The 27,112-nt window shown below is 35.2% G+C and overlaps 1 protein-coding gene across 1 annotated transcript in view; it reads left to right on the top strand.

Moving 5' to 3' along the window:
• The window catches only part of DTWD2 (DTW domain containing 2), a 163,070-nt gene extending 137,721 nt beyond the window's left edge, over positions 1 to 25,349 (top strand). The window contains exons 5-6 of the mRNA XM_079145680.1: positions 8,258 to 8,386; positions 24,479 to 25,349. Coding sequence (XP_079001806.1) covers positions 8,258 to 8,386; positions 24,479 to 24,649 — 300 coding nt within the window. The 3' untranslated portion in view covers positions 24,650 to 25,349. The remainder of the gene's footprint in view (positions 1 to 8,257; positions 8,387 to 24,478) is intronic.
• The last annotated feature ends 1,763 nt before the right edge of the window (positions 25,350 to 27,112 follow it).

The raw sequence follows: 27,112 nt of genomic DNA, 5'->3' as shown, positions 1-27,112 counted from the left end.
ACCTCTAAGAATTTTTTGATTTCTTCCCTGATGTCTTCTGTTTTCATTGCATTATTCAATAGCATATTATTTAGTCTCCAGGTGTATCAGTATTTTTTGTTTGTTATTTTATCATTCATTTCTAATTGCATTCCATTATGGTCTGATAGGATACAGGGTAGTATCTCTATTTTTTTGTATTTTCTAATGGCTTCTTTGTGGTATAACATATGGTCTGTTTTGGAGAAGGATCCATGAGCTGCTGAGAAGAAAGTATATTCGCTACATGGTGTATGAAATACTCTGTAAATATCCATTAAGTCTATATCATTGATTGTATTATTTAGTTCTGTAGTTTCTTTGTTCAGTTTTTGTTTGGAGGATCTATCCAGTGGTGAGAGCTGTGTGTTAAAGTCCCCCACTATTAATGTGTTTTTGTGTATTTGATTCTTAAAATTGAGAAGGTTTGTTTGATATATGTAGATGCTCCATTGTTTGGGGCATAAATATTTAAAAGTGTTATATCTTGCTGTTTTATGTTTTCTTTAAGCAGTATGAAATGTCCTTCTTTATCCCTTCTGACTAACTTAGGTTTGAAGTCCGCTTTATCTGATATGAGGTTGCAGACCCCTGCTTTTTTATTGGGTCCATGTGCATGGTATGTTGTTTCCCATCCTTTCACTTTTAGTCTGTGGATCTCTATGAGATAAGTCTCTTGAAGGCAACATATTGTTGGGTCTTTCTTTTTAATCCAATCTGCCAGTCTATGTCTTTTGATTATTGAGTTTAGACCATTGACATTCAGGGTTATTATTGAGATATGATTTGTATTCCTGATCATTTTGGCTTATTTTTGGTTTTTTATTTGTCTTTTGATTGACTTTTCCTTTAGGGTAGTTCCTCCCTTTGCTGACTTGTAATGTTGCTTTTCACTTCCTCCTCACAAAATATTTTGCTGAGAATATTTTGTAGTGCAGGCTTTCTATTTGTAAATTCTTATAACTTTTTTGTGGAAAGATTTTTTTCATCATCAAATCCAAAGGTTAATTTTTCTGGGTATAGGATCCTTGGTTGGCATCCGTGTTCTTTCAGAGCTTGAAATATATTGCTCCAGCCCCTTCTTGCTTTTAGAGTCTGGGCTGAGAAATCTGCTGATATCCATATTGGTTTCCCCTTATATGTAATCTGATGCTTTTCTCTCTCAGCCTTTAAAATCCTATCTTTATTTTGTATGTGAGGTATTTTCATTATAATGTGTCTTGGTGTGAATCTGTTGTAATTTTGTGCACCTGGTGTTCTGTAAGCCTCTTGTATTTGATTTTCCATTTCATTTTTCAGGTTTGGGATATTTTCTGATATTATTTCATTGAACAGGTTGTTCATGCCTTTGGTTTGTACCTCTGTGCCTTCCTCAATCCCAGTAATTCTTTAATTCGTTCTTTTCATGATATCCCTTAATTCTTGGAGCTTCCGTTCATGACTTCTTAACATCTTCTCAGTTTGTTCAACTTTATTTTCAAGATTAAATATTTTGTCTTCATTGTCTGAGTTTCTGTCTTCCACAAGATCTATTCTGTTGGTGATACTTTCTCTTGAGTTTTTAATTTGGTTTATTGTTTCTTTCATTTGAAGTATTTCTGTTTGTTTGTTTTTTTCAGAATCTCCATCTCTTTATTGAAGTGTTCTTTTGCTTCCTGCATTTTCTCTTTTAACTGTTTACTGGAATGGTCATGCATTGCCTGCATTTGCTCTCTTATCTCATCTTTTGCTTCATGAATCGTTTTAAGTATGCAGATTCTAAATTATTTTTCTGTCATTTCTACTGCCATGTTGTCACTGGAGTCTATCACAATAGCGTCTTAGTTTGTTGGGGATCTTTCTTCCCCTGTTTTTTCATATTGTTTGTATATTTTCCCCTCTAGCAGTGAAGATCAGAGAAAACTGAAGTTCCCCCCTTGCAGGCTTATTATGATCCTGCAGTTTTCCACCACCTCTCCTTTGAAGGGGAGATCAATACCAGTAGCACCCAATACAGAGAAAATGCAGCCCTGAATCAGATAGCCCCTATAAAGACTTTAACATTATTAAAATAAACAGGGTCAGTTTGATTACTATTTACATTATTTCTAGTTGTGAAGAAGAGGATGGGGAAGGGTATAGGATGAAAGTGACAGGGGTACCTGTCAAAGGGCCTCCAGTCTCCTGCAGGTGTCTCAGGAAGGGTGCCACCCTTCCAATGATGATGACCACGCCCTCAGGAATAATTCAAAATGCCTACACCAGCCTCCAAAGAAGCTGGGGAGCCCAGCAAGGGTGTGATGAGTTAGCACGGAGGCAGGTGCAGTGTCCCTCAGCAGTAGGGGGGCAGGTGGGCAGGCTCCGCGTAGGCCTCCATCCTCAGTGTGGGGGCGGGCTGGGGGGCTCAGCACTGGGTTTGACCTTGGTGTGGGGTGGTGGGCTCAGTGTTGGCTTCTGACCTAGGGGTGAGGGGGATGGGCTCATCGATGGCATCTGACCTTGGTGTGTGGGGACAGGCAGGCTCCTAAGCTAAGAAATTCTTAATTTCAGGCTCCATTAATTCTTTTTTTAAAGAAATGAGATCTAATTTTAGTTTATTATGAGAAGTTCATTAGTATACATATATTATATACATAGATATATATTTTTTGCACTGTTAGAGATTAAGCCTAGGCCCTTGTACATGCTTTATCTTGGAGCTACATTCCCAGCCCTGTATTTCAATATTACTTAAAACTTTTTTTTGAGCAGGGGTGGTACTGGGGATTGAACGCAGCAGTGCTTTACCACCAAACCACATCCCCAGCCTCTTTTTAAAATTTTTCGTTTTTAGGCTAGATCTCGATAGTTGCCAAGGACCTTGTTGAGTAACTGAGGCTAATCTTGAACTTGCCATCCTCCTGCCTCGGCCTCCTGAGTTGCTGGGTTTATTGGCATGCTTCACTGTGCTCTGCTAAAACTTTTAATTTTGTGAATACAAAATCTTTTTAAAGACTACTCATACCTAACAGCAAGAAGCTGGATTATTTAATTTTTTTTCCCACTTCATTTTATTTATTTTTTATAGGGTGCTGAGGATTAAACCTAGTGCCTTACACATGGTAGGCAAGCACTCTCCAGTGAACCACAACCTGAGCCCTGGTGGATTATTTATTTCTAAAGATTACATTCAGTCCTGTGATCTTATGAATCTATGTGGATTTTTTTCCTTTGGATATATTACCTATTACCATGTCCATAGTTTCTAGGGTCTTCAGATATGGGGTACATTGGAGTTTAGTGGAAGACAGGGAAGATTTAATATTGTTCTTAAGAGGAAAATCTAGTAATCACAATGTTTGTCTAAATATGTCACTCAGTTCTTAATTATGTATCATTATTTAGATTGCTCAAACTGAAAAATTTTAAGTGCTTTATGTTTAGACTCTTCAACTACATGTTTGTGTTTTTAACATCAAAAGTAATATATAATGTTCTTATTGATGTGTTATCATTAAAGATTCTGTAGGAAAGAGCTAAATTTTAAACCAAACATTCTACAAGTACACACACATAAACATAAAATTTGGGACTTGTGCTTTTCTATAGAAACTGTTCTGAAAACAAAATAATTTAAAGGATAATGTGTTTGAGCAGTAGTACTAATATTTCAATTTGGTCTACAACTGATGCCGCTTTGAACTTTATTTTTATTGTATTTTTTGAGTTTCAGTGTTAATTCCTGGAATCTCTACTCTTTGTAAAAACCTTGCAGGCTTCATCGTATGTCACAGCTGGAGCAAGGCAGAGACACTGATATTTGCAAGTAACTTTAATACTTGTATAGAAGACCCCTCCCTCATCATCTTAAACGATTATGTTCAGAAGATACACCAGGCTATTCCTCAGGGTACCCCAGCCTTTTTTTCCCAGCAGAACAGCCTTGTTTAGTATGCTGGGATTTGCCTACAAGTTTATCCACTTAGTTATTAACCTGGTGGTGAAGAACTCAGGCTCCTGAATAAGCCCCTGTCTCTGCTCTGATATGACTAATTTTGGAACCTTGAGAACTTTGCTTCATCTCTCTCTGCTTTGGTTTCCTTTTCTATAAAGTGAAGATAATGAAGGTACCTACTTCATAGGGTCTTTATGAGAATTAAATGAAGCAATTTATTTATTATTCATTATTTATAACTGCGTGAAACCTTATATATAAATGGCTAAATCTGTGTTAGATTTGGCATCTATCTGACGCCAAAGCTGGACTTTTACCACTGTTAGATCATATAGTTGAACTAAACCAAGGAAATGAAAAGAGGGAAATGAACTGAGGGATTGTGGTTAGAAGAAAGTTTAGTGTCTCTCTTTCAAAGGGCAGCTCATAAACTCAGATAATGAATCTAGCCTGTGAAAGATCATAGAAATAAGTCTGCTGCAGAAAGGAAATTTTTATGTGTGTCTCTAAATGGTAAGACTTCAGGATGCTATTAAAAACAAGTTTGTTTAGCCTATTCTAGTCTAGAATTGTTTCAGAGAGCATGGAAAATAGGCTTATTTTCCTAGAAACCTGTAAGTAATGTGATCAAGTGATTAGAAAGTCTTAATAGTTGAGACACACCACAGTTTTGAACGGTAATGAACTTGACTTAAGATAGCTTGATTATAGAGAAAAAGTGATCATCAGATTATTAAAATGGGATATTATGGGGTAGTTGAATTAAAATTCTACTGTAAATTTTAAGGTCTTTGTTACTTTTTCCTGCCAAAAGAATTAATTAATGTTCCGCAATAAATAAGTCAGCCGCTTGCCTGCTCTTAAAAAAAAAAAAGAATTAATTAATGTTTCCTAACAAATTATTTTTTAAAATATTTAATGATATGCAAACATGTGCCACAACTTGTTATTTCCTCCAATATTTGTTTTAGCCCTAAAGACTACGACTAAACCACTGAGTATGTATGTCATTCAAACTTTTTTTTTTTTGGTCATTCAAACTTTTAGTGGCAGTTTCACTTGTAGTAATAGAAAGAGCTAAATGTATAAATAGGAAGGAGAAATTTGTAAAAGCCTTTTTAAAAAAGGCACCTGAACAATGATCATAGTCATCAAAGCTGTTATCTGGTATTCTCTTTTTTTATCTTGGTGCCAGGGATTGAACCCAGAGGTGCTTAACCAATGAGCTACATTCCCAGCCTGTTTTATTTTTTATTTTGATACAGAATCTCACTAAGTTGCTTAGGGCCTTGCTAAATTGCTGTGGCTAGCTTTGAATGTGCAATCCTCCTGCCTCAGTTTCTTGAGTTGTGGTATTCTTATATATTAAAAATATATCCAATATAGTGGAAGAGAAGAAAGGAAGGTATTATAACAAAAGAATTTTCAGAAATTAAAACTTTTAGCTGATTCAGAGAACCAATGGAAAAGGTCTGAAGCTAAGTTTTGAAATATGATCTATAAGAGTGGACTATTTCTAAAATGAAAGCTAAATTATAAGTCCACAAACTACCAATAGAATTTGAACCAACCAGTGGTTTTCCTGTTTCTCATTAGAAGTATTCATCTTATATCATAGAGAACCAGCTTCCAAAAAGAGAAAATTACTAAAGCATTCTTTGAGACAGCATGACTTTAAAACTTGCAATATCTCTGTCTGTATCTAATCTTAGGACTGATAGCTAAATGATAAATTCAGCTGTCAGTCAGAATTGATACCATTGGAACAAGCTATCTGATTTTATAGGGGAGGATGAACTGAGGGAAACTAAGAAACTTAATGACATGACTGAGATTGATTAATTTTTGTAAAGTTATATAAAATTATTTTTTTTGACCTATCGTCTTTCTTTTTTTTATTGTAAACAAATGGGGTACAACTTGTTTCTCTGGTTGTACATGAAGTAGAGGCATACCATTTGTGTAGTCATATGTTTACATAGGGTAATGGTGTTTGATTCATTCTGTTATTTTTCCCCTCTACCCCTCCTACCCCTCCTTTCCCTCTATACAGTTATCTTCTTTCTTGTACCACATTTTAATCAAGTGTTAATTTCCCCCACCTCTGCTTGTTTTAAAGTAGCGCTTGGTACAGAACCCAGGGCCTCACTCATTGGGTATGCACTCTACCACTGAGCTATACCCTCAGCCCTTTGCTCACTTTTAAAGAATAATTTTGCCTTGGATTTTCATGACTTTTTATTTAGAAAGACAAGAAAACTTCTTAGAAATTATGCCTGTGACTTCTCAAGAGTGTGGACCAATAGGGGTTCTTTCTGCTCTTGCTCATTTGCTAATTGAATGGAATGTGTGATGAAGGTGGAATAGCACAAAAACATGAAAGGAGAAGCTACGAGACCACTTTTAACATGTCGTTATCTAATAGTACATATGTTAACAGTATGATATGTATTAGCTATCTAGTCTTTTAGTTATTCTTGGAGAGATGATTCATGAAGGATATTCTTAAGTCTTTTAACATGATAAATTTCAAATTCTGAATTTTCTTACAGTAGGAAATAAAACTCCTCCCAAAATAATGAATGTCTTTTAAAAAGTAAAGTTCATTCCAGTAAGTAAAATTGTGAATTTTGCCTATGTCCCAAAGATTTTGTGGTAATAGGATGTCTATTATAAATTCCTCCAAGGAAAATTTGGGATTAAGTATTGAAAGCAGTAGTTGACTATTCTCTGTTCTACCAGTATCTTTGATGGATTATTAAAACTGCTGGTAATTACAGTTAATCAATATTGTGAATATTCTTGCAGTTATTTAATTACGGACTTTCTTTTATCACTATATGTATTTCTTAACCATTTCTATCCTTCCTTTTCCTGAATCTCCTTCACATCTTTTCCATTAGGAGAAATGCAAAGTAATTTTAATATAATCATACCCAAAATATTATTAATCTGCTTTAAAAGTATATATTCCACAATCAAATACATTCTCATAGTGCCCACTAAGCAGCAGCCATAGCATCACACTCTCTCTCCTCTTCCCTCTCTGAAGGATAAAAGTCTTAGAGAAAAAATAGTTTTAATCCAAAAAGCACAGAGTAGAAGAACCATATCATCATGAGGGACTGCATAAGACACAGAAGAGGGAAGGAATTGAAGGATAAGATGTCATGAATGAGAGAATTTTGAACATTTAAAGAGATAAGATTCTCATACTACTTTGAGAATTTTAAAAAAATAAGAGAGAGCACCCGAGGAAGTAAAAATTAAAATTATCATCTGCCTACATATCCTTAAATGTGATTTTGTTTATAATGTGGGCTAGGAGTGTGACTTTATAAGATTATTTGAATTTTATTTACTTAAAATAGGAAACAAAAATCTCAAATGTTGACTTTTGATTTTCTGTTGACTTTTTTCATGTCTGACTCTGTCTTAGTCATCAGGTTTCAGCTAAAATAATATATCCATGGAGAAATGTATGTATAAAGTATGTATAGCATACTATTTCTTACCTAAGAGAGGATTACATATATTTGTGTGTATCTTTATATGCGTATCTACACAGGCATACCCATAACAGTTTACTTTAAAAAATAACAGTGGCTGGGGTTGTTCTGGCTCAGTGATAGAGCACTTGCCTAGCATGTGTGAGGCACTGAATTCGATTCTCAGCACTATATATAAATAAAAAAATTAAATAAAGGTTCATCAATAACTAAAGAAATAATTTAAAAAGGTCCATCAACAATTAAAAATATACATAAAAATAACTTAAAAAAAGAACAGGATAAACCATGACTTTTAAAAATTTGTCAAATAATTCTCCAAAGTGATTATATCATTTTAAATTCTACTACAGTGTATGAGAGTTTAATTTGTTCTATATCTTTGTCATTTGGTGGTATTAGTCTTTTTGATTGTAACTATTTTAATGAGCGTGAAATACTATTCCACTGTGATTTTAATCTTCATTAGATCATTTGAACACTTTTCATATACTTGTGTGCCTTTCTTATATTTTTCTTCATAAAGTGTTTATTTTTCCTCACTAGGTGGGAATTATTAGTCTGTATTTTGGATATGTAGAACTTTATATATATTTTGGATATATCATCTTTGTCAATAAGCGTGTAACCATCATCTTCCTTCTACTATTTAACAGTGATAAGAAGAAAAATATTATATATGAAAGAATTGATATATTCAGTTATTTCTAAACTACTAGCAATTTTAGATGGAAAGTAATTAATATTTAAGACACAAACATTGTAATTTTAAATTTAAAATAAAAATTTCATTTTGTTATTTTGGTTTTGATTTCAGGTGCAGTTAAAAACTAGCGTTTCCAGTCAGTATGTCATTCGTATGCAGCCAACCAATACGTGCCTTTCTACACTGGAGTGTGCTGCTGTTGCTCTTTCCATCTTGGAGAAGAATAGTCACATACAGGAGGTTTGTGAAAAGTCATAGTTTTTGAAAGTAGGAGTTCAGTTATATTTTATTTAGAAAATTTAGACATGTTTAATTTGTTAAATTTGTAACTCAAATGACAAGTACAATGTATCCGTGATAGGAATGTATGTACTTTTCTAACCCTCTTTTCCCCTCTGGTGTTTTTCTGTGTTAGTATAGCATTCTAGATTGCATTATTTAAATATTCATACAAAACTGTGCAAACAACATTTGTAATATGCTAAATTGCATTTAAGTAGCACAACATTAAATAGCTTTTTGGCTAGATTTTTCTTTTAGTATTTTCTGTTTCTTTTTGTTTTAGAAGTTTATATTCCCTTGTGTTCAGCATTTTTCTTTTTAATTAAAAGAACATTCTATTGCAAGATTATTATTTTTTGCATTGGTGCCTTTATTTGAAGATATGCTAATATCTTCTTTAGCTTATTATACTTGTTTCGAGTTTAGAAATGATACTATTTTTTTAAAAAAGAGAAACACCTACAGAATATGAAAAGGATATAACCTATAATCATCAGTCTGTTTAAGTTCCATGAAAGTCTGAGATTGCATATATAATTAATAATTATCTGCAAAGAGTCATGTTTTAATGAGCTTATTAACATCTCAGTATTTTGGAACATGTAAGAAATTTTGTGTTCACAGCAAAAGAAAAATATATCTAAATAAAATGTAAATTTTTAGGGTTTTTAATAATTGAAATATTTTGATAACCACAACTGAAGACGAAAAGTCAGAGGATAATGTTTATAACTCCCCCTACTACACACACACACACGCACACACACCATGACACAGGCATGAGAAGGTACTCTTTCTCTCTCATTATACACTGTAGCTACTATTATAGGATTTGTCTTAGCCATGAAGGAAATTTCAGTAATGGATAAAAGCTTGGTTCAAAGTAACTAGATTAGTTACCAAGATATTAATCCTTAAGAGAACAAAAGTGTCTCAAGAGCAAGGAGTGTTAAAGAGTGCCAGAATCATGCATTGAATTGCCATTTTCTCTTCCTGATCCTAAACTAAAAAATATCAAAAGTTGGAGATTCTCCTTCTTTGAAAGAAGCATGCTTTCATAAGTGGGCTTTTTTGGGGGTGTATATATGTGTAAGTAGTCTTTGTTTGGGGTCTAGGCAATTTTACTTTCCTTTGAGAAAAATAGTCACCAAGAACACTGACTAAGGAGTGTTCTCAAACTTTTTTCCCTTTTCTTTAACTTTATTGCCTACTTCCATGAACCCAGCCATTATCAACACAGCACTTTATATTCTGCACTTGTTTTTCTATTTTTTAATTCAAAATCACCTTTTCAAACTTTGTATCCTTGAGAAAAAAACAGAAACCAAACCAGACAACAACAAAACCAACACACACTTTTTTAGAATCTTAACAGAAAGACACAACCTAGGACTGCTTTTTAAAGTTGCTTTCTGTGTAATATCTGTATTTCCCTTTTTGTCAATGTAATATTCTAGGCTCAGATATCAAACCAAGGTCTTGTTAAAAGTCCATATCTTTAGAAAAATAAAATATTCTTTGAAGATAGACTTAAATCTTGATTTTTCTCTCTCCTTCTTTTGAGTCTAGAAAAAGTCTTCTATGAGCTGTCTTCTCTTTTTTCCACAGTTACAATTAGATCTTTACTGCAATCCTAAATGGAAACTTCTCTGTTGGTAATGATGGTATTTATAGTAATAGCAGGTATAGTTAAACCTGGGTTAGGATTAGGGATAAGGGTTGTATTATTGCTACTAATGCTGCTGCTGCTACCCTACTTCCCAGTTTTATAGGTATAATATCTGGCATTAATTAGTCTATCATTATAACAACAAAACCAGTAGCCAAGAATGTTTCACATTCTATTTTACAAATATTCTTGATTCTGATCAACAATGAGTCGTTTCAAAATTGAGAAGGAACTTTTATCAAAAATTGATATAACCCTATATATTTAGAACAACTTTCTTAATATTGTTTTAGGGTTTCTTCTTCATCAGCATATCATTATTTTCAACCTTTTACTACTTTTACTGTTCAATGAAAAGCATTCATTGATGACATAAGGTAAAAGCTGACATTGATTCTTGCTAAGTTAGTGCTTTGTGATATGGTATCTTAAAAGCAAAAAAAAAACAAACAAAAAAAAGAATCTTTATCATGCAACTTGACACTTGGAAAATACCTTATGTTCTGAATATAATGTCTAAGAACAAGCAAAGTTCAAGACATGGAATGTTGATAAATTCTTTGATCTCTTCATCTTGTGTTGCTGTCCTGTGATTAAATTTAACATAAAATCCTAAAGTAATAACAAGGTTCTGGAGCTCTTGTTTTGCTTACTTTGGTCTCAAAGAGTAACCATACTATATGACTAGGAGTAGAAAAGGTTTGACAATATCCTGTGATTTTGTATGGGTTGATAAGATGGTTGGTGGCAGTATGGGCAGAAGAGATGTGTGAAAGATTTCAAGTTGCTCATTATTACAGATGTCAAAAATTAACCCCCAATTTATAGTAAAACTCACTTTATTATGTGGGGGAACTCTAAGTCTAGCTCCTCAAATAAATTTCAGTAAAAAATTAGCATGTCTGTTTTGAACATAGGTATAGACAAAGTTATACTATGTGCTGAACACAGGTATTCTCCTTTCCTGGAGAGGAAAGCTATGAAATACATTTTTGCTCAATAACTTTTAATTAGGGACATTCTAATAAAACCTTAAGATGATACAAAAGAGTGGTAAATTTTCATGGCTTAATTCTGCAGAAATAGGATCCCTCAAAATAAAGAACTCAGAATGGATAGCTCTGTCAGTCTTTTCATTCATTCTCTTCCTTTATTCCAGAGCATTTTTCAAGTGCCTGGAAGTGGCATGACTTGAAAACATAGCTCCCAAAAGTAGCATGACTTGGGCTTTAAAAAAAATTAAAAGAAAACATAAATGTGAAAAAGTTTTAAGGCTGGTGGTAATGGTCCCTTAAAAAGAGTCTCTGCACATACAGGCAAAAGAAAAGCACTGGTTTCTTCAAATACACATTTAGAAATTAACTTACTTTTAAGTGGAGGATTTTCTTTGTTTCCCTAAATCAGTCAGTCTCTCAGACTTTCATATTGCCTCAGATATGATGATCTTTATTTATATGGAAACATTATCATTTATTATCAAGTAGTATGTTCAATACTTTTATTGCATCATCTTAGTACTATGATAAAAGGTTTGTGGGATGGATATTATTTTTTTTTATTTTAGAGATAAAAAATGGGGCAAAGAGAGGTTATGTAACTTAAAATACATACCTGGTAAGTGAGAGCAATTGTTCAAGGGAGTCCAGGTTAGACTGTAAGAACTTAAAATGGCATCACTTGACAACAGGCTCTTTGATGCTGTCCAGTGGTATTGCCCGGAGGACCTTTGCTCATTGAAGTCAGTTGGGAACCTGAATTGGTAGAGAAAATATCTAGATATATCATTCCACTTTCATCAAGGAAGAGGCAAGTAAGGTGGTAAATCCTATACCACTTTGTTAACACTTCTGCCCAGAGGTGACACACATTACTTTAGTTCACATTTCATTAGGCCATGCCTAACTTCAAAGGGTGATAATGTAACCTGATCATTTACCAGTAAGGAACACTGGAATATATCACTGTAACCCAAGTGACTATCACCTAGAAGGAGGTGGACCGCTTATAGATCTATCTCCAATATTCATTCCCTTAATTACCTCAGTAAATTGATAGAACCTTATCTTTCTTTTTTTTTCTTGGTGGTACTGGGGATTAAAACCCAGGGTGCTATACATATAAGGCAAGCACTCTACCAACTGAGCCATATCCCCAGCCCAGAATCTTATCTTTAAGATAGAAAAACTCCAGGTTCTTGACTAAAAGAACATTAGTATTCTCCTATACATGAAGAATGTAATAAATGTCTTAAAATATCAATAGACGCTTTAGTTGTTTCAATCTGTATATAGTCCCAGTTATGTTTCCTAGATATCGTATGATATTTTACAATTTGGTTGTTCACTGTGTCCCCTCTGTAAAGTAATATATACTTATTTCCCCATTTTACCTCCTGTTTTGTTTTGAAAAATTATGAGAATATACCTGAGGGACTTTCAACAATTATATTTTGTAAAGCAAAATATTCATCCTTTTTTCCATTGGTGTATATTGATTAAGAATTATGTTTGACTGCATTTAAGCAGCATTTAAATTCAATAGTGTTTCATACTACTTAAGGGAATTATACATTAACAAGACATAACAATTGTAAATATTTATGCCCTAAACAATGGAGTCTACATATATCAAACACAGCTTTCTCAATTTGAAGAATCAAATAAACCACAACACAATAATACTAGGTGACTTTAATGCACCTTTCTCGTCACTGAATAGACACTCCAAACAAAAACTAAAGAAAGAAACTATAGAACTGAAAAATACAATCAATAATTTAACAGACATATATATAATATTTCATCCATCAGTGACTGAATACACTTTCTTCTCAGCAGCACACAGATTCTTCTGTAAAGTAGACTGTACCTTAGGCCACAAGCAACTCCTAGCAAATACCAAAAAATAAAGATAATACCTTGCATTTTATCAGATCATAATGGAATGAAATTAGAAATCAACAACAAAATTAAAAAAAACAGAAGCTATTCTAACACCTGGAGACTAAATAATACTCTATTGAATGACCAATGGATAGCAGAAGAAATCATGAATGAATTTAAAAAATACTCAGAGGTAATGATAATAGCAACACAACTTATGAAAATCTCTGCCACACTATGAAGACAGTTCTGAAAGTTCATTGCACTGAGTTCATTCATTAAAAAAATAGAAAGTCACCAAATAAATAACCAAACATTATATCTCAAAGCCTAGAAAAAGAAGAACAAATAAGCACCAGAAGCAGTAGAAGACAGGAAATAATTAAAATCGGAGCCTAAATGGATGAAATTGAAACAAAAAATTCAAAAAGTCAAAGAAACAAAAAATTGGTTCTTTGATGAATAAATAAAATTGATTAACCCCTAGCTACAATAATGAAGAGTAAGAGAGAAAACTCAAATTACAAAAATTGGTGATGAAAAAGGAAATAGCACAGTGGACACTACTGAAATACAGATGATAATCTCAAACTATTTTGAAAATTTATACCCAAATAGGATAGAAAATCTTGTAAGACAACAAATTTCTAGAGACATATAACCTACCCAAACTGAATCAGGAGGACATAGAAAATTTAAACAGATCAATTTCAAGAATGAAATTGAAGATGCCATCAAGCCTACAATCAAGAAGAGCCTAGGTCCCGACAGATTTTCATCCGAGTACTACAGGATCCTCAAAGAAGAACTAACTCCAATCTTCCTCAAAATATTCCATGAAATAGAAAAGGAGGGAACCCTTCCCAACTCATTCTATGAAACTAGTATCACCCTGATACCAAAACCAGAGAAAAACACATCAAGGAAAGGAAACTTCAGATCAATATCCCTGATGAACAGAGATGCAAAAATTCTCAAAGAAATTCTGGAAAATTGCATACAAAAACATATTAAAAACATAGTGCACCATGATCAAGTGGGGTTCATTCCAGGGATACATGGTTGGTTTGACATGCTTAAATCAATAAATGTAATTCATCATATCAGTAGACTTAGGGACAAGAATCACATGATTATCTCACATGCAGAAAAAGTCTTTGACAAAATACAGCACCCCTTCATATTCAAAACACTAGATAAACTAGGAATAGTAGGAACATATCTCAATATTATAAGAGCTGTCTATGTAAGCATATCTAAATGGAGGAAAATTGAAAACATTCCCTCCAAAAACTGGAACAAGACAGAGAATTCCTCTTTCACCACTTTCATTCACCATAGTTCTTGAAACTCTAGCTAGAGCAATTAGACAGACCAAAGAAATCAAAGGTATTCAAATAGGAAAGAAGAAATCAAACTATCACTATTTGCTGATGACATGATTCTATTTAGAAGACCTCAAATTTTCCACTAGAAACTCCTAGAACTCATAAATGAATTCAGCAATGTAGCGGAATATGAAATCGACACCCATAAATACAATGCATTTTTATTCATTAGTGATGAATCCTCTAAAAGAGAAGTTAGGAAAACTAACCATTCACAGTAGCCTCAAAAAAAAAAAAAAAAAAAAAAAGAAAAGAAAAATACTTGGGAATCAATCTAACAAAAGCAGTGAAAGACCTCTACAATGAAAACTATAGAACACTAAAGAAAAAATTTGAAGAGGACCTTAGAAGATGGAAAGATCTCCCATATTCTTGGATAGCAGAATTAATATTGTCAAAATGGCCATACTACCAAAAGTGCTATACAGGTTCAATGCCATTCCTATTAAAATTCCAATGACATTCTTTATGGAACTACATAAAGCAATTATGAAGTTCATTTGGAAAAATAAGAGACCCAGAATAGCCAAAGCAATCCTTAGCAAGAAGAGTGAAGCAGGAAGCATCACAATACCAGACCTTAAACTATACCACAGAGCAATAGTAATAAAAACAGCATGGAATTGGCACCAAAATAGACATTTAGACCAATAGTAAAGAATAGAAGACATAGAGACAAACCCACATAAATATGGTTAAATCATACTAGACAAAGGAGCCAAAAACATACAGTGGAGAAAAGACAGCCTGTTCAACAAATGGTGCTGGGAAAACTGGAAATCCATATGCAACAGAATGAAATTAAACCCCTATCTCTCACCCTGCACAAAACTCAACTCAAAATGGATCAGGGACCTAGGAATTAGACCAGAGACCCTGCAGCAAATAAAAGAAAAAATCGACCCAAATCTTTATCTTAGGACCCGACTTCCTTCACAAGATTGTTAAAATGCAAGAATTAAAATCAAGGATCAATAAATGGGACAGACTCAAACTAAAAAACTTCTTCTTAGCAAAGGAAACAATAATGTGCAGAAAGAGCCTACAAAGTGGGAGAAAATCTTTACCACACCCACCTAAGAGCACTAATCTCTAGGATTTATAAAGAACTCAAAAAACTTAACACCAAAAATACAAATAACCCAATCGATAAATGGGCTAAGGAACTGAGCAGACACTTCACAGAAGATGATATAGAATTGATCAACAGGGGTTTTTCAAGATGGCGGCCTAGAGGGTGGCTGCATTTCATGTTGCTCCAGGACTCAGGATTCAAAAGAGGAGGTATTGAGACACTTGGGACCAACTCAAAGCAGCCGGGTGAGTGTCTCCCATTGGGGAGGCGTCCCGGATGGGACGGTAGTCCCGGAACGCAGGGAACTTTGTGAAGTAGAGCTGCCGGCGAGACGCCCCTCCCCACGCTGGAGCAGTGAACTCGGACAACTGGGAGCATCGGAGAGGAGACCGCTCAGCACAGCGCTGGGACTCAGAGCAACCACTGGGGCTCCAGCAGCTGCCCAGGGGAGGAGTGGTGAGGAGAGCTGTGTGGACTCAGAACACCGGGGCCTGCCCTGAGGAGGAGGAGGAGGAGGAGCGTGGCTGCTTGGATTCGGAGTGACTGCACCAGAGCTACAGGCGGTTGCCAGAGGAGGGGCTGCGTGGCGAGCTATTTGGACTTAGAGCGACGCTTCTGAACCCCGGGGCCGGCCCTGAGGATGAAGAGGAGGAGCACGGCCGCTTGGATTCAGAGTGGCTATACCAGAGCTACAGGCGGTTGCCAGAGGAGGGGCTGCGTGGCGAGCTATTTGGACTCAGACCACTTCTGAACACCGGGGCCTGCCCGGAGGAGTAGGAGAAGGAGGAGGAGGAGCGCGGTGGGTCCTTTGGACTCGCAGTGACTGCATTAGCGCTCCAGGCGGCTGCTCAGAGGAGAAGGCGAGTGGTGAGTTGTTTGGTCTTAAAGTGACAGCTCCTGAACACAGGGGGGCTGCCTGGAGGAGAAGCGTGGTGGGTCGCTTGGTCTTGAGTGGCCACACCAGAGCTCCGGGCAGTTGCCCAGAGGACCTGTGCAGCGGGTCACGTGGATTCAGAGCCACTCAGAGTGATTGCTCCTGAACACCCGGGAGGTTATCTGGAGAAGGAGGAGGAACGGGGAGGGTCACTTCGACTCGGAGTGATTGATTGCCCAGGGCTATGGGTGGTTGGTGGGAGGAGGAGGCACGCAGTGAGTTGCTTGGACTCCTAGTGACCGCACCGGCATACTGGGCGGCTGTCTGGAGGAAGAGGCGTGTGGTGGGTCTCTGGGACTCAGAGCGATTGTACGGGGCCCCAGGTGGCTGCTCAGAGGAGGGGCCACATAGCCAGGCGATTAGGTGCAGAGCAGGGTCCCAGGATCTAGGAGGCTTCTGGGTGGAAGAGCCACACAGAGACAGGCTTAGGGGCGGAGCGAAGGTTCCAGGCCTGCGGGCAGATTCTCTGAGGAGGGGCAGCCTAAGGAGATTCATCTGCGAAGGGTGAGGCTCCCAGGCCCAGGAGGTAGGGCCGGGCCCCTGGGAACATTGGAGAGGAAGGCAGCCCAGCCCAGGCGGTAGCTGTAAATTGAGGGGAACCTCTAGGAGGGAACTGACCAGCGAGACCTCCCCACCGGGTGAGTCTTCAGTGCTGGGTGAGGTTTTCCCACAAGGACGGTAAAACTAGAGACTCAGGCCCAAACAGGCCTTGCCTCAGCCCGCAGCCTAGTTCCCCTTTGGATGACCATTGGTCAACAAGTGGAGGCACCTCTGCCCACTAGCAGGGAATATACCCCACCTGAAGGCCACCACTCCTAGAGAGGCAGCTTCCTTGTGGAGCACCGCATTATCAACTTCCTCCAAGACTTCAGCCTACTGAAGGCTAAGGGGGAATATATATAGAAATCTTCAGGGACATTGTAAGTCAATAGAGGAAATCTGCAATATCTCAGCGGTCCACTGATACCTGAACAATATGAGAAAACAAGGAAAGAAAATGCTGCAAACAAATCTAGATATTACATCAATAAAACCCAATGACAGCATGGCAGAAGAAATGACAGAAAAGGAGTTCAGAATGTACATAATTAAAATGATCAGAGAAGCAAACGATGAGATGAAAGAGCAAATGCACGCATTGAATGATGAGATGAAAGAGCAAATGCAGGCATTGAATGATCGCACCAATCGACAATTAAAAGACCAAATACAGGAAGCAAAAAATCATTTCAATAAAGAGTTAGAGATATTGAAAAAAAACCAAACAGAAATCCTTGACATGAAGGAAACAATAAACCAAATTAAGAACTCCATAGAAAGCATATCCAATAGGATAGAACACCTGGAAGACAGAACCTCAGACATTGAAGACAAAATATTTAACCTTGAAAGCAAAGTTGAACAAACAGAGAAGATGGTAAGAAATCATGAACAGAATCGACAAGAACTATGGGATATCATGAAAAGGCCAAATTTAAGAATTATTGGGATTGAGGAAGGCCTAGAGAAACAAGCCAAAGGAATGAACAATTTATTCAATGAAATAATATCAGAAAATTTCCCAAATCTGAAGAATGAAGTGGAAAATCAAGTGCAAGAGGCTTATAGGACTCCAAATACACAAAATTACAACAGACCCACACCAAGGCACATTATAATGAAAATACCTAACATACAAAATAAAGACAGAATTTTAAAGTCTGTGAGAGAAAAGAACCAAATTATATTCAGGGGGAAACCAATACGGATGTCAGCAGATTTTTCAATCCAGACCCTAAAAGCTAGAAGGACCTGTAACAACAAGCCCTGAAAGAAAATGGATGCCAACCAAGAATCTTATACCCAGCAAAACTTACCTTCAAATTTGTCGATGAAATAAAATCCTTCCATGATAAACAAAAGCTAAAAGAATTTACAAAAAGAAAGCCAGCATTACAGAACATTCTCAGCAAAATAGTCCATGAGGTTAAAAAATGAACCAAATGACCGGGAAACCAAATCATTACTCAAAAATAACCCTGAATGTTAATGGCCTGAATTCATCAATCAAAAGACATAGACTGGCAGATTGGATTAAAAAGAAAGATCCAACAATATCTTGCCTACAAGAGACTCACTCATAGAAAGAGATACCCATAGACTAAAGGTGAAAGGATGGGGAAAAACATACCATGCCCATGGCCTCAGCAAAAAAGCTGGAGTATCCATCCTCATTTCAGATAATGTGGACTTCAAGCCAAAGTTAGTCAGAAGGGATAAAGAAGGTCATTTCATACTGCTTAAGGGAAGCATAAATCAGCAAGATATAACAATCATAAACATCTATGCCCCAAACAGTGGCTTATCCATGTACATCAAACAAATCCTTCTCAATTTCAGAAACCAAATAGACCATAACACAATAATAGTAGGTGATTTTAACAGGCCTCTCTCACCACTGGACAGATCTTCCAGACAAAAATTGAACAAAGAAACCATAGATCTCAATAACACAATCAATAATTTAGACTTAATGGACATCTATAGAATATACCATCCAACCAAGAGCGAATACACTTTCTTCCCAGCAGCACATGGATCCTTCTCTAAAATAGACCATATATTATGCCACAAAGCTAATGTTAGCAAATACAAGAAGATAAAGACACTACCATGTATTCTATCAGATCATAATGGATTGAAGTTAGAAATAAATGAAAGAGTAAAACACAGAAACTATTCCAACATCTGGAGATTAAACAATATGCTATTATATGATGAATGGATAACAGAAGATATTAGGAAGGAAATTAAAAAATTCTTAGAGGTAAATGAGAACAAAGAAACATATCAAAATCTCTGGGACACTATGAAAGCAGTTCATAGAGGGAAATTTATTTCATGGAGCGCATTTAATAAAAGAAGTAAAACTCAACAAATAAACGACCTAACACTACAGCTCAAAGCCTTAGAGAAAGAAGAATAGAACAGCACCAAAAGTAGTAGAAGACAGGAAATAGTTAAAATCAGAGCTGAAATCACCGAAATTGAAACAAAAGAAACAATACAAAAAATTGACAAAATAAATAGTTGGTTCTTCGAAAAAATAAAATTGATAAACCTTTAGCCACACTAACAAAGAGAAGACGAGAGAAAACCCAAATCACTAAAATTCGGAATGAATAAGGAAATATCACAACAGACAGGATTGAAATACAAAACATAATTAGAAGCTATTTTGAAAATCTATACTCCAACAAAATAGAAAATTTCGAAGACATCAGCAGGTTACTAGAGACATATGAATTGCCTAAACTGAAGGAGGAGGACATAAACAATTTAAATAGACCAATTTCAAGTACTGAAATAGAAGAAGTCATCAAAAGCCTACCAACAAAGAAAAGTCCGGGACCAGATGTGTTCTCAGCCGAGTTCTACAAAACCTTTAAAGAAGAGCTCATTCCAATACTCCTCAAAGTATTCCATGAAATAGAAGAGGAGGGAACCCTCCCAAACTCATTCTATGAAGCCAATATCACCCTGTTACCTAAACCAGACAGAGACACATCAAGGAAAGGAAATTTCAGACCAATATCCTTAATGAACATCGATGCAAAAATTCTCAACAAAATTTTAGCAAATCGCATACAAAAACATATTAAAAAGATAGTGCACCATGATCAAGTGGGTTTCATCCCAGGGATGCAAGGTTGGTTCAACATCAGGAAATCAATAAATGTCATTCACCATATCAACAGACTAAAAGTTAAGAATCACATGATTATTTCAATAGATGCAGAAAAAGCATTTGATAAAATACAGCATCCCTTCACACTCAAAACACTACAGAAAATCTGGGTAGTGGGAACATTCCTTAATATTGTAAAGGCAATCAACGCTAAGCCCATGGCCAACATCATTCTAAATGGTGAAAAACTGAAAGCATTCCCCCTAAAAACTAGAACAAGGCAGGGATGCCCTCTTTCCCCACTTCTATTCAATATCGTTCTTGAGACTCTAGCCAGAGCAATTAGACAAACCAAAGAAATTAAAGGGATACGAATTGGAAAAGAAGAACTCAAACTATCCCTGTTCGCTGATGGCATGATTTTATATTTAGAGGAACCTGGAAATTCCACCACAAAACTCTTAGAACTCATAAGTGAATTCAGTAAAGTAGCAGGATACAAGATCAATGCTCATAAATCCAATGCATTTTTATACATAAGTGATGAATCTTCAGAAAGAAATTATGAAAACTACCCCATTCACAATAGCATTGAAAAAAATAAAATACTTGGGAATCAATCTCACAAAAGAGGTGAAAGACCTCTACAATGAGAACTACAGAACACTAAAGAAAGAAATTAAAGTAAACCTTACAAGATGGAAAGATCTCCGTGTTCTTGGATAGGCAGAATTAATATTGTCAAAATGGCCATACTACCTAAATTGCTATACAGATTCAGTGCAATTCCAATTAAAATCCCAATGATGTACCTTACAGAAATAGAGCAAGCAATTATGAAATTCATCTGGAAGAATAAGAAACCCAGAATAGCTAAAGCAATCCTCAGTAGAAAGAGCAAATCAGGGGGTATCGCAATACCAGATCTTCAACTCTATTACAAAACAATTGTAACAAAAACAGCATGGTATTGGTACCAACATAGACAGGTAGATTAATGGTACAGAATAGAGGACATGGACACAAACCCAAATAAATACAATTTTCTAATACTAGACAAAGGTGCCAAAAATATGCAATGGAGAAAAGGTAGCCTCTTCAACAAATGGTGCTGGGAAAACTGGAAATCCATATGCAACAGAATCAAATTAAACCCCTATCTCTCACCCTGCACAAAACTCAACTCACAATGGATCATGGACCTTGGAATCAGACCAGAGACCCTGCATCTTATAGAAGAAAAAGTAGGTCCAAACCTTCAACTTGTTGGCTTAGGACCAGACTTCCTTAACAGGACTCCCATAGCACAAGAAATAAAAGCAAGAATCAACAACTGGGATAGATTCAAACTAAATAGCTTTCTCTCAGCAAAGGAAACTATCAGTAATGTGAAGAGAGAGCCTACAGGTGGGAGAATATCTTTGCCACTCATACTTCAGATAGAGTGCTAATATCCAGAATCTATAAAGAACCCAAAAAAACTCTACACCAAGAATACAAATAATCCAAACAACAAATGGGCTAAGGAAATGAACAGACACTTCAGAAGAAGATGTACAAGCAATCAACAGATATATGAAAAAATGTTCAACATCTCTAGTAATAAGAGAAATGCAAATCAAAACTACCCTAAGATTCCATCTCACTCCAATTAGAATGGCGATTATCAAGAACACAAGCAACAATAGGTGTTGGGGAGGATGTGGGGAAAAAGGTACACTCATACATTGCTGGTGGGGCTGCAAATTAGTGTAGCCACTCTGGAAAGCAGTATGGAGATTCGTCAGAAAGCTTGGAATGGAACCACCATTTGACCCAGCTATCCCACTCCTTGGCCTATACCCAAAAGACTTAAAATCAGCATAGTACAGAGATACAGCCACATCAATGTTCATAGCTGCTCAATTCACCATAGCCAGATTGTGGAACTAACCTAGATGCCCTTCAGTTGATGAATGGATAAAGAAACTGTGATATATATATACAATGGAATATTACTCTGCCATGAAGAATGATAAAATTATGACATTTGCAGGCAAATGGATGAAATTGGAGAATATCATGCTAAGTGAGATAAGCCAATCTCAATATCTAAAGGACGATATGATCTTGCTGATAAGCGGATGAGAACATATAAGGGGGGTAGGAGGAGTTAGAATTAGGGTTATGGTTAGGTTTAGGGTTAGGGATAAGGAGGGTGGTAAGAATGGAGGAAGGAAGGACTGTATAGAGGGAAAAGAGGGGTGGGAGGGGTGGGGGGGAAGGGAAAGTAAATCAAACAGCATTGCCCTATGTAAATTCATGATTAAACAAATGGTATGCCTTGACACCATGTACAAATAGAGAAACAACATGTATCCCATTTGTTTAAATAATAAAAAAAAATTTTAAAAAAGAATACACTTGATCAAAAAAAAAAAAAACAAATATATGAAAAAAATGTTCAACATCTCTAGCAATTAGAGAAATTCAAATTAAAACTACTCTGAGGTTTTATCTCACTCCAGTCAGAATGGCAGTTTTCAAGAATACAAGTAACAATAAATGTTGGCAAGGACGTGGGGAAAAAGGTTCACTCTTGTTGCTGGTGGGGTTTCAAAGTGGTGGACCCATTCTGAAAAGCAGTATGGAGATTCCTCAGAAACCACTCCTTAGTTTATACCCAGAGGACTTAAAATCAGCATACTACGTTGATGAAAGCATATCAATGTTTATAGCAGCTCAATTCATAATAGCAAAGCTATGGAACCAACCCAGGTGCCCTTCAACAGATGAATGGACAAAGAAAATGTGGTTTAGATACACAATGGATTATTACTCAACCATAAAGAAGAATGACATTTTGGCATTTGCCATTAAATGGGTGAAACTGGAGACTATCATGCTAAGTGAAATAAACCAATCCCAGAAAAATCAAAGGCTGAATGTTGTTTCTGATATGTGGGGGAAGGAGGAAAAAATAGAAGTTTTTGGATTAGAAGAAGGGGAATGAAGGGAAGAGAGGGATGGTGGGAATAGGAAATATAGTAGAATGAATTGGATATAGTTTTCCTATGTTCATATATGAATACACAACCAGTATAACTGCATCTCATGTACAACTACAAGAATGGGATCCAAATTTGAATAAGTTACACTCTACATATGTATGTCAAAATACACTCTAGTGTCATGTATATCTAAAAAGAATAAATAAAAAATAAAAATTAAATAAATAAAATAAATTCAGTGGGTGTTTATTTTTCTCCTGTAAATTAGATGTTCTGAGATGAGTGGTTCTGGGTTGGGAATGTACCTAGGAAAGGACACGGGAGACCCAGATTTCTTCTTTCTCTCCATCATCTTATGTATTTGACTTTAATCTTCATATTTATGCCTAGTGGTTGCATGATGGTTGTCCTTTTTCTAGCAATCATGTTTTAAGCAGAAAGAAAGGGCAAAAATGCCATGTGTGCTAAACTTGTTATTTTAAAGAGTATCTCTGGAAGCCCCACCCAGGACTTTTATTACCTCTCCACGGGTAGTCTATGACATTAGTTAATTACTAGCTAGACACTTTGCCACCTTACGAAAATTTGGGTTCCTTAAATATGGATGACCATAATGGATATGGTAAAGTGACTTTTAGTGACTGCCACAGTTCGTAACATTTTGTTGTAAATTCAAACCGTTTTCTACCCTTATGTTGTATATGTGGAGAAATAAATTTTCACATAGGTATTGTGAAATTCTTGTTCTTAAGAGTTTTTCTTTATGTTCCTTTACTGATCTATTCAGTCAAAAAAATTTGCTATTGAAAGGTTTAAAGCAGGAGTAAGCCGAAGAAAAGAATCTGACCCAAAATGTATTTAAACTGATGTAGTATCTTTTAAGTTTTTTTTAAAATTTAAATAACTTTATAGAGTGTGTACTATAGTTGTATTACAACCCCCATCTTCTCTGTTAGCTTGTAAGCCTACCCAGTTTATGTGTTTCTATTCCATGCTTGGCTCATTAGGTGTTTGAACTTAGACAGGTACACGTGTAGTTAGAATGATTTCATATGCATAAAGCCCAGGTCTCTAACTTGCATGCAGTCCATGGACTAGTGTGAGAGAAGTAAACCACTAACCTGGCACTGTCACCCTTAGTTTGTCATTGTCAGTAAGTTTGCATTTCTTTGTTATTGAAACTGAATTAACTAATTCATTGTATTTATCTTAGGTTTCTTTTGATTCATTGTACTTATCAAGGTTTCTTTTGTCTGCTTGTTACAGAGTCACTTAGTACCATAGCAACAATTTTTATCATGTTTGAATAAAGTGTAAAACTTGGTTTAGACTTTATTGCCTATATAGAAATATTGACAATATTACCTTTGTTTTTGAAAGAAAAATGTAGAGTATCATGACTTGTCACAGGTAAACTTTCAGTTTCTTTTTTTTTTCTTTAACAGACTTTGCTTCGTCCTCTTCAAGCTTTATGCTCTTTCCAGCTTCAGCATGGTGCTCAAATTCGTCTCAGCAAGGAATATCTTCTGAAAAATGGCTTATATCCTAAGCCAATGCCAAGAAACAAACGCAAACTCAGGAAAATGGAACTATTAATGAATAGTGTTAAAATTTAGTACAAATTATTCTTTTGGTGCTAGATTACCTGTCTTTTTTAACTGAAAATACCATGTTATGTTTTAATACAGTTTAGGCCTGTGTATTTCTGATTCTAAAGAATGAAGGTTGCTGTAATTTTGTTGTGAAGAAGGAAGTAAAGCAAATAGCCATACAGCATAAAACAAAAATTTCACTGACTTTGAAAAGCAAAATTTTATACTGTATTTGTTTAAAAAATGTGCCTCTACTACATTTTTTAAATCCATAATTTAAAATATGATTAGTTATAGAACTAGGCTTAGAAAATTCTGGTTTTAAAGTGGAAGAAAATTGTGCCTAATTGAAACAGTATTATTCCATTAATATTTCTGGGTAACTAGGCATAGACCGATAATGGAATGCATCCTGTACATATAGCAAAAGAAAATAATGCTAATCAAATAGTTTAGATCAAAATTTTATTTCATGAAAGAGTATAAAAGAATAAGAAAGCTTTATTCTATAGGAGCTAAACCTCAACTCAGGCGATGTGATTTTAAGTATTCTGAATATTGCCTGAATTTTTAGAGGTGCATGTTATTTTGAAATAGCATACATTCCCATTTGTTATAATTTTAGATACATTTTGATTTTTTAGCATTCATTGAACAGGTTTATTGACTAACTGATAAACTAGATTTTATTGTTTCCATATGGAAATAACTGAAGTAGAATATAATACAAGTAGGGCTATTTTAATCTGTTTTAATGAGTGAAACTTTTGATTTGAGACATCAGATTTCCCCTATCCTGTCAGGGAAATATTTTCTGAGTTTTCATATAGCATAAGAGAAATATATACAATGTTTATTTATATCCAACTTAAATCTACTACTGTGAGGTTACATGTTAGCAAAAAGAAAGGACTTTGTTTTGGTCTCTCTTTATGATATCTAGAGTTTTAGAGTTTCCATTAATCCCAAGTTCAGTTGGAAGGAAAAGCTAAACATGCAATTTAAAGGAAAGCGTGATAAAGGTGTGTGTGTGTGTGTGTGTGTGTGCGCGTGAGCATAAAATGAGTATATACCAAGGGCAGTTTCTGACAATTTTCTTGCTCATTTATTTATCATTGACCTAGATTAGACCTTTACTAAAAGCTATAAGGCTAGTCACAATTAGAATTATAATGAATGTTTAGGGAAACTATGCAGAAAAGACTTTAAAATAATGAACAAAAGTTAGATTTCTGTTTTGCATTGTTGGCTTATTTTTGGATTTAAAAACAAATTAGCGCATTTATCTGAAATACCTAATTTAAATTAGGTATTATTATTAATACCTAATTAACATTATTTGTATTAACAAAGAAATAATAATGTGTAATTGTTTAAGTGGTTAAAATCATCTTGCAGTAAATTTTTATGTTGAAATCAAACTTCACAAATTTCCTCTAGTGTTATTACTGATTTAAGGAAAACCTCCATAAGGTGCCATTTATATTTTCAAAACTACAATTTATGTTGACTTTAAAAATAATGTCCACTTTTATCTTTTAAATGCATTTTAGACTATTTTTTGAGCACTTGAAAAGCCTAAAATTCTGTTTTGGGAAATGTATAAATTTTTTTTAAGAAAGTTTATGTAGTTTTCTAAATTATTTTACTAATTTCTTAACTGATTTTAATTATTTTTTAAACTTAATTTTACTAACCTGTTAACATGGTAATTCCATTTAATCTATTAACAAGGTGATTCCACTTAATCTTCTCTGGCATACAATTCTTCTCTAGTCAACTGTTCTTAGTAAACAGTTTTAAGTAAGTTTTAAATTTTATTATTTTTAGTTACTAAAAGTTCTCAGAATATGTAGAAGTATGTGTGTATTTTTACCACAAATTTAACATGGCTTTTAAAAATTGTTATTTATTTATTTTTTTTGTATTAGTTTGCCTTTGAATTCAGATGCTTTATGTTTGCTTGATTTCCCTGACTAGTTTCGTATTTTTGGATTTATAGCTGATAGTTGACTTTATGTGTACACTCTAACTGCACTTTGAAATAGTATAGTGAAATAGTTTTGTGAGTTGTTATTTGAATCATGTTAACTCAGAGAATAGTATTTCCTCACACACAAAATGACTGTTCTCTTAACGCATTTATGATAGGTTTAAAATCACTATGTGTACTGAGGGATGTTATTTCGAGAGGTTCTCACACATAAAAGCGTTGAAAACTGGAGTATACAAGGTAAATCACAGGATGTGGCAACTTTCTACACCTGGAGTTGTGATCAATTGTATGTGGAATATGACAGTTATATTAGGAAAAGTTTTCCTCCTGAACTTTAGAACTCCAAACACAGCTTTTCTTAGACAAGCTCACTCATATTTTAGGTTTTGTTTTGAAGATTTTGGAAGAAACACATTCCTCACTACCATTAATTATATAGAAAAGTACTGCTATGTAACTTCTTGTTTCCTCATCAAATTTGCTAGCTTTCA

The sequence above is a fragment of the Sciurus vulgaris genome, assembly GCF_902686455.1.
Source record: "Sciurus vulgaris genome assembly, chromosome: 6".
NCBI lineage: Eukaryota > Metazoa > Chordata > Mammalia > Rodentia > Sciuridae > Sciurus > Sciurus vulgaris.
This window is presented reverse-complemented; position numbering and strand designations above follow the sequence as displayed.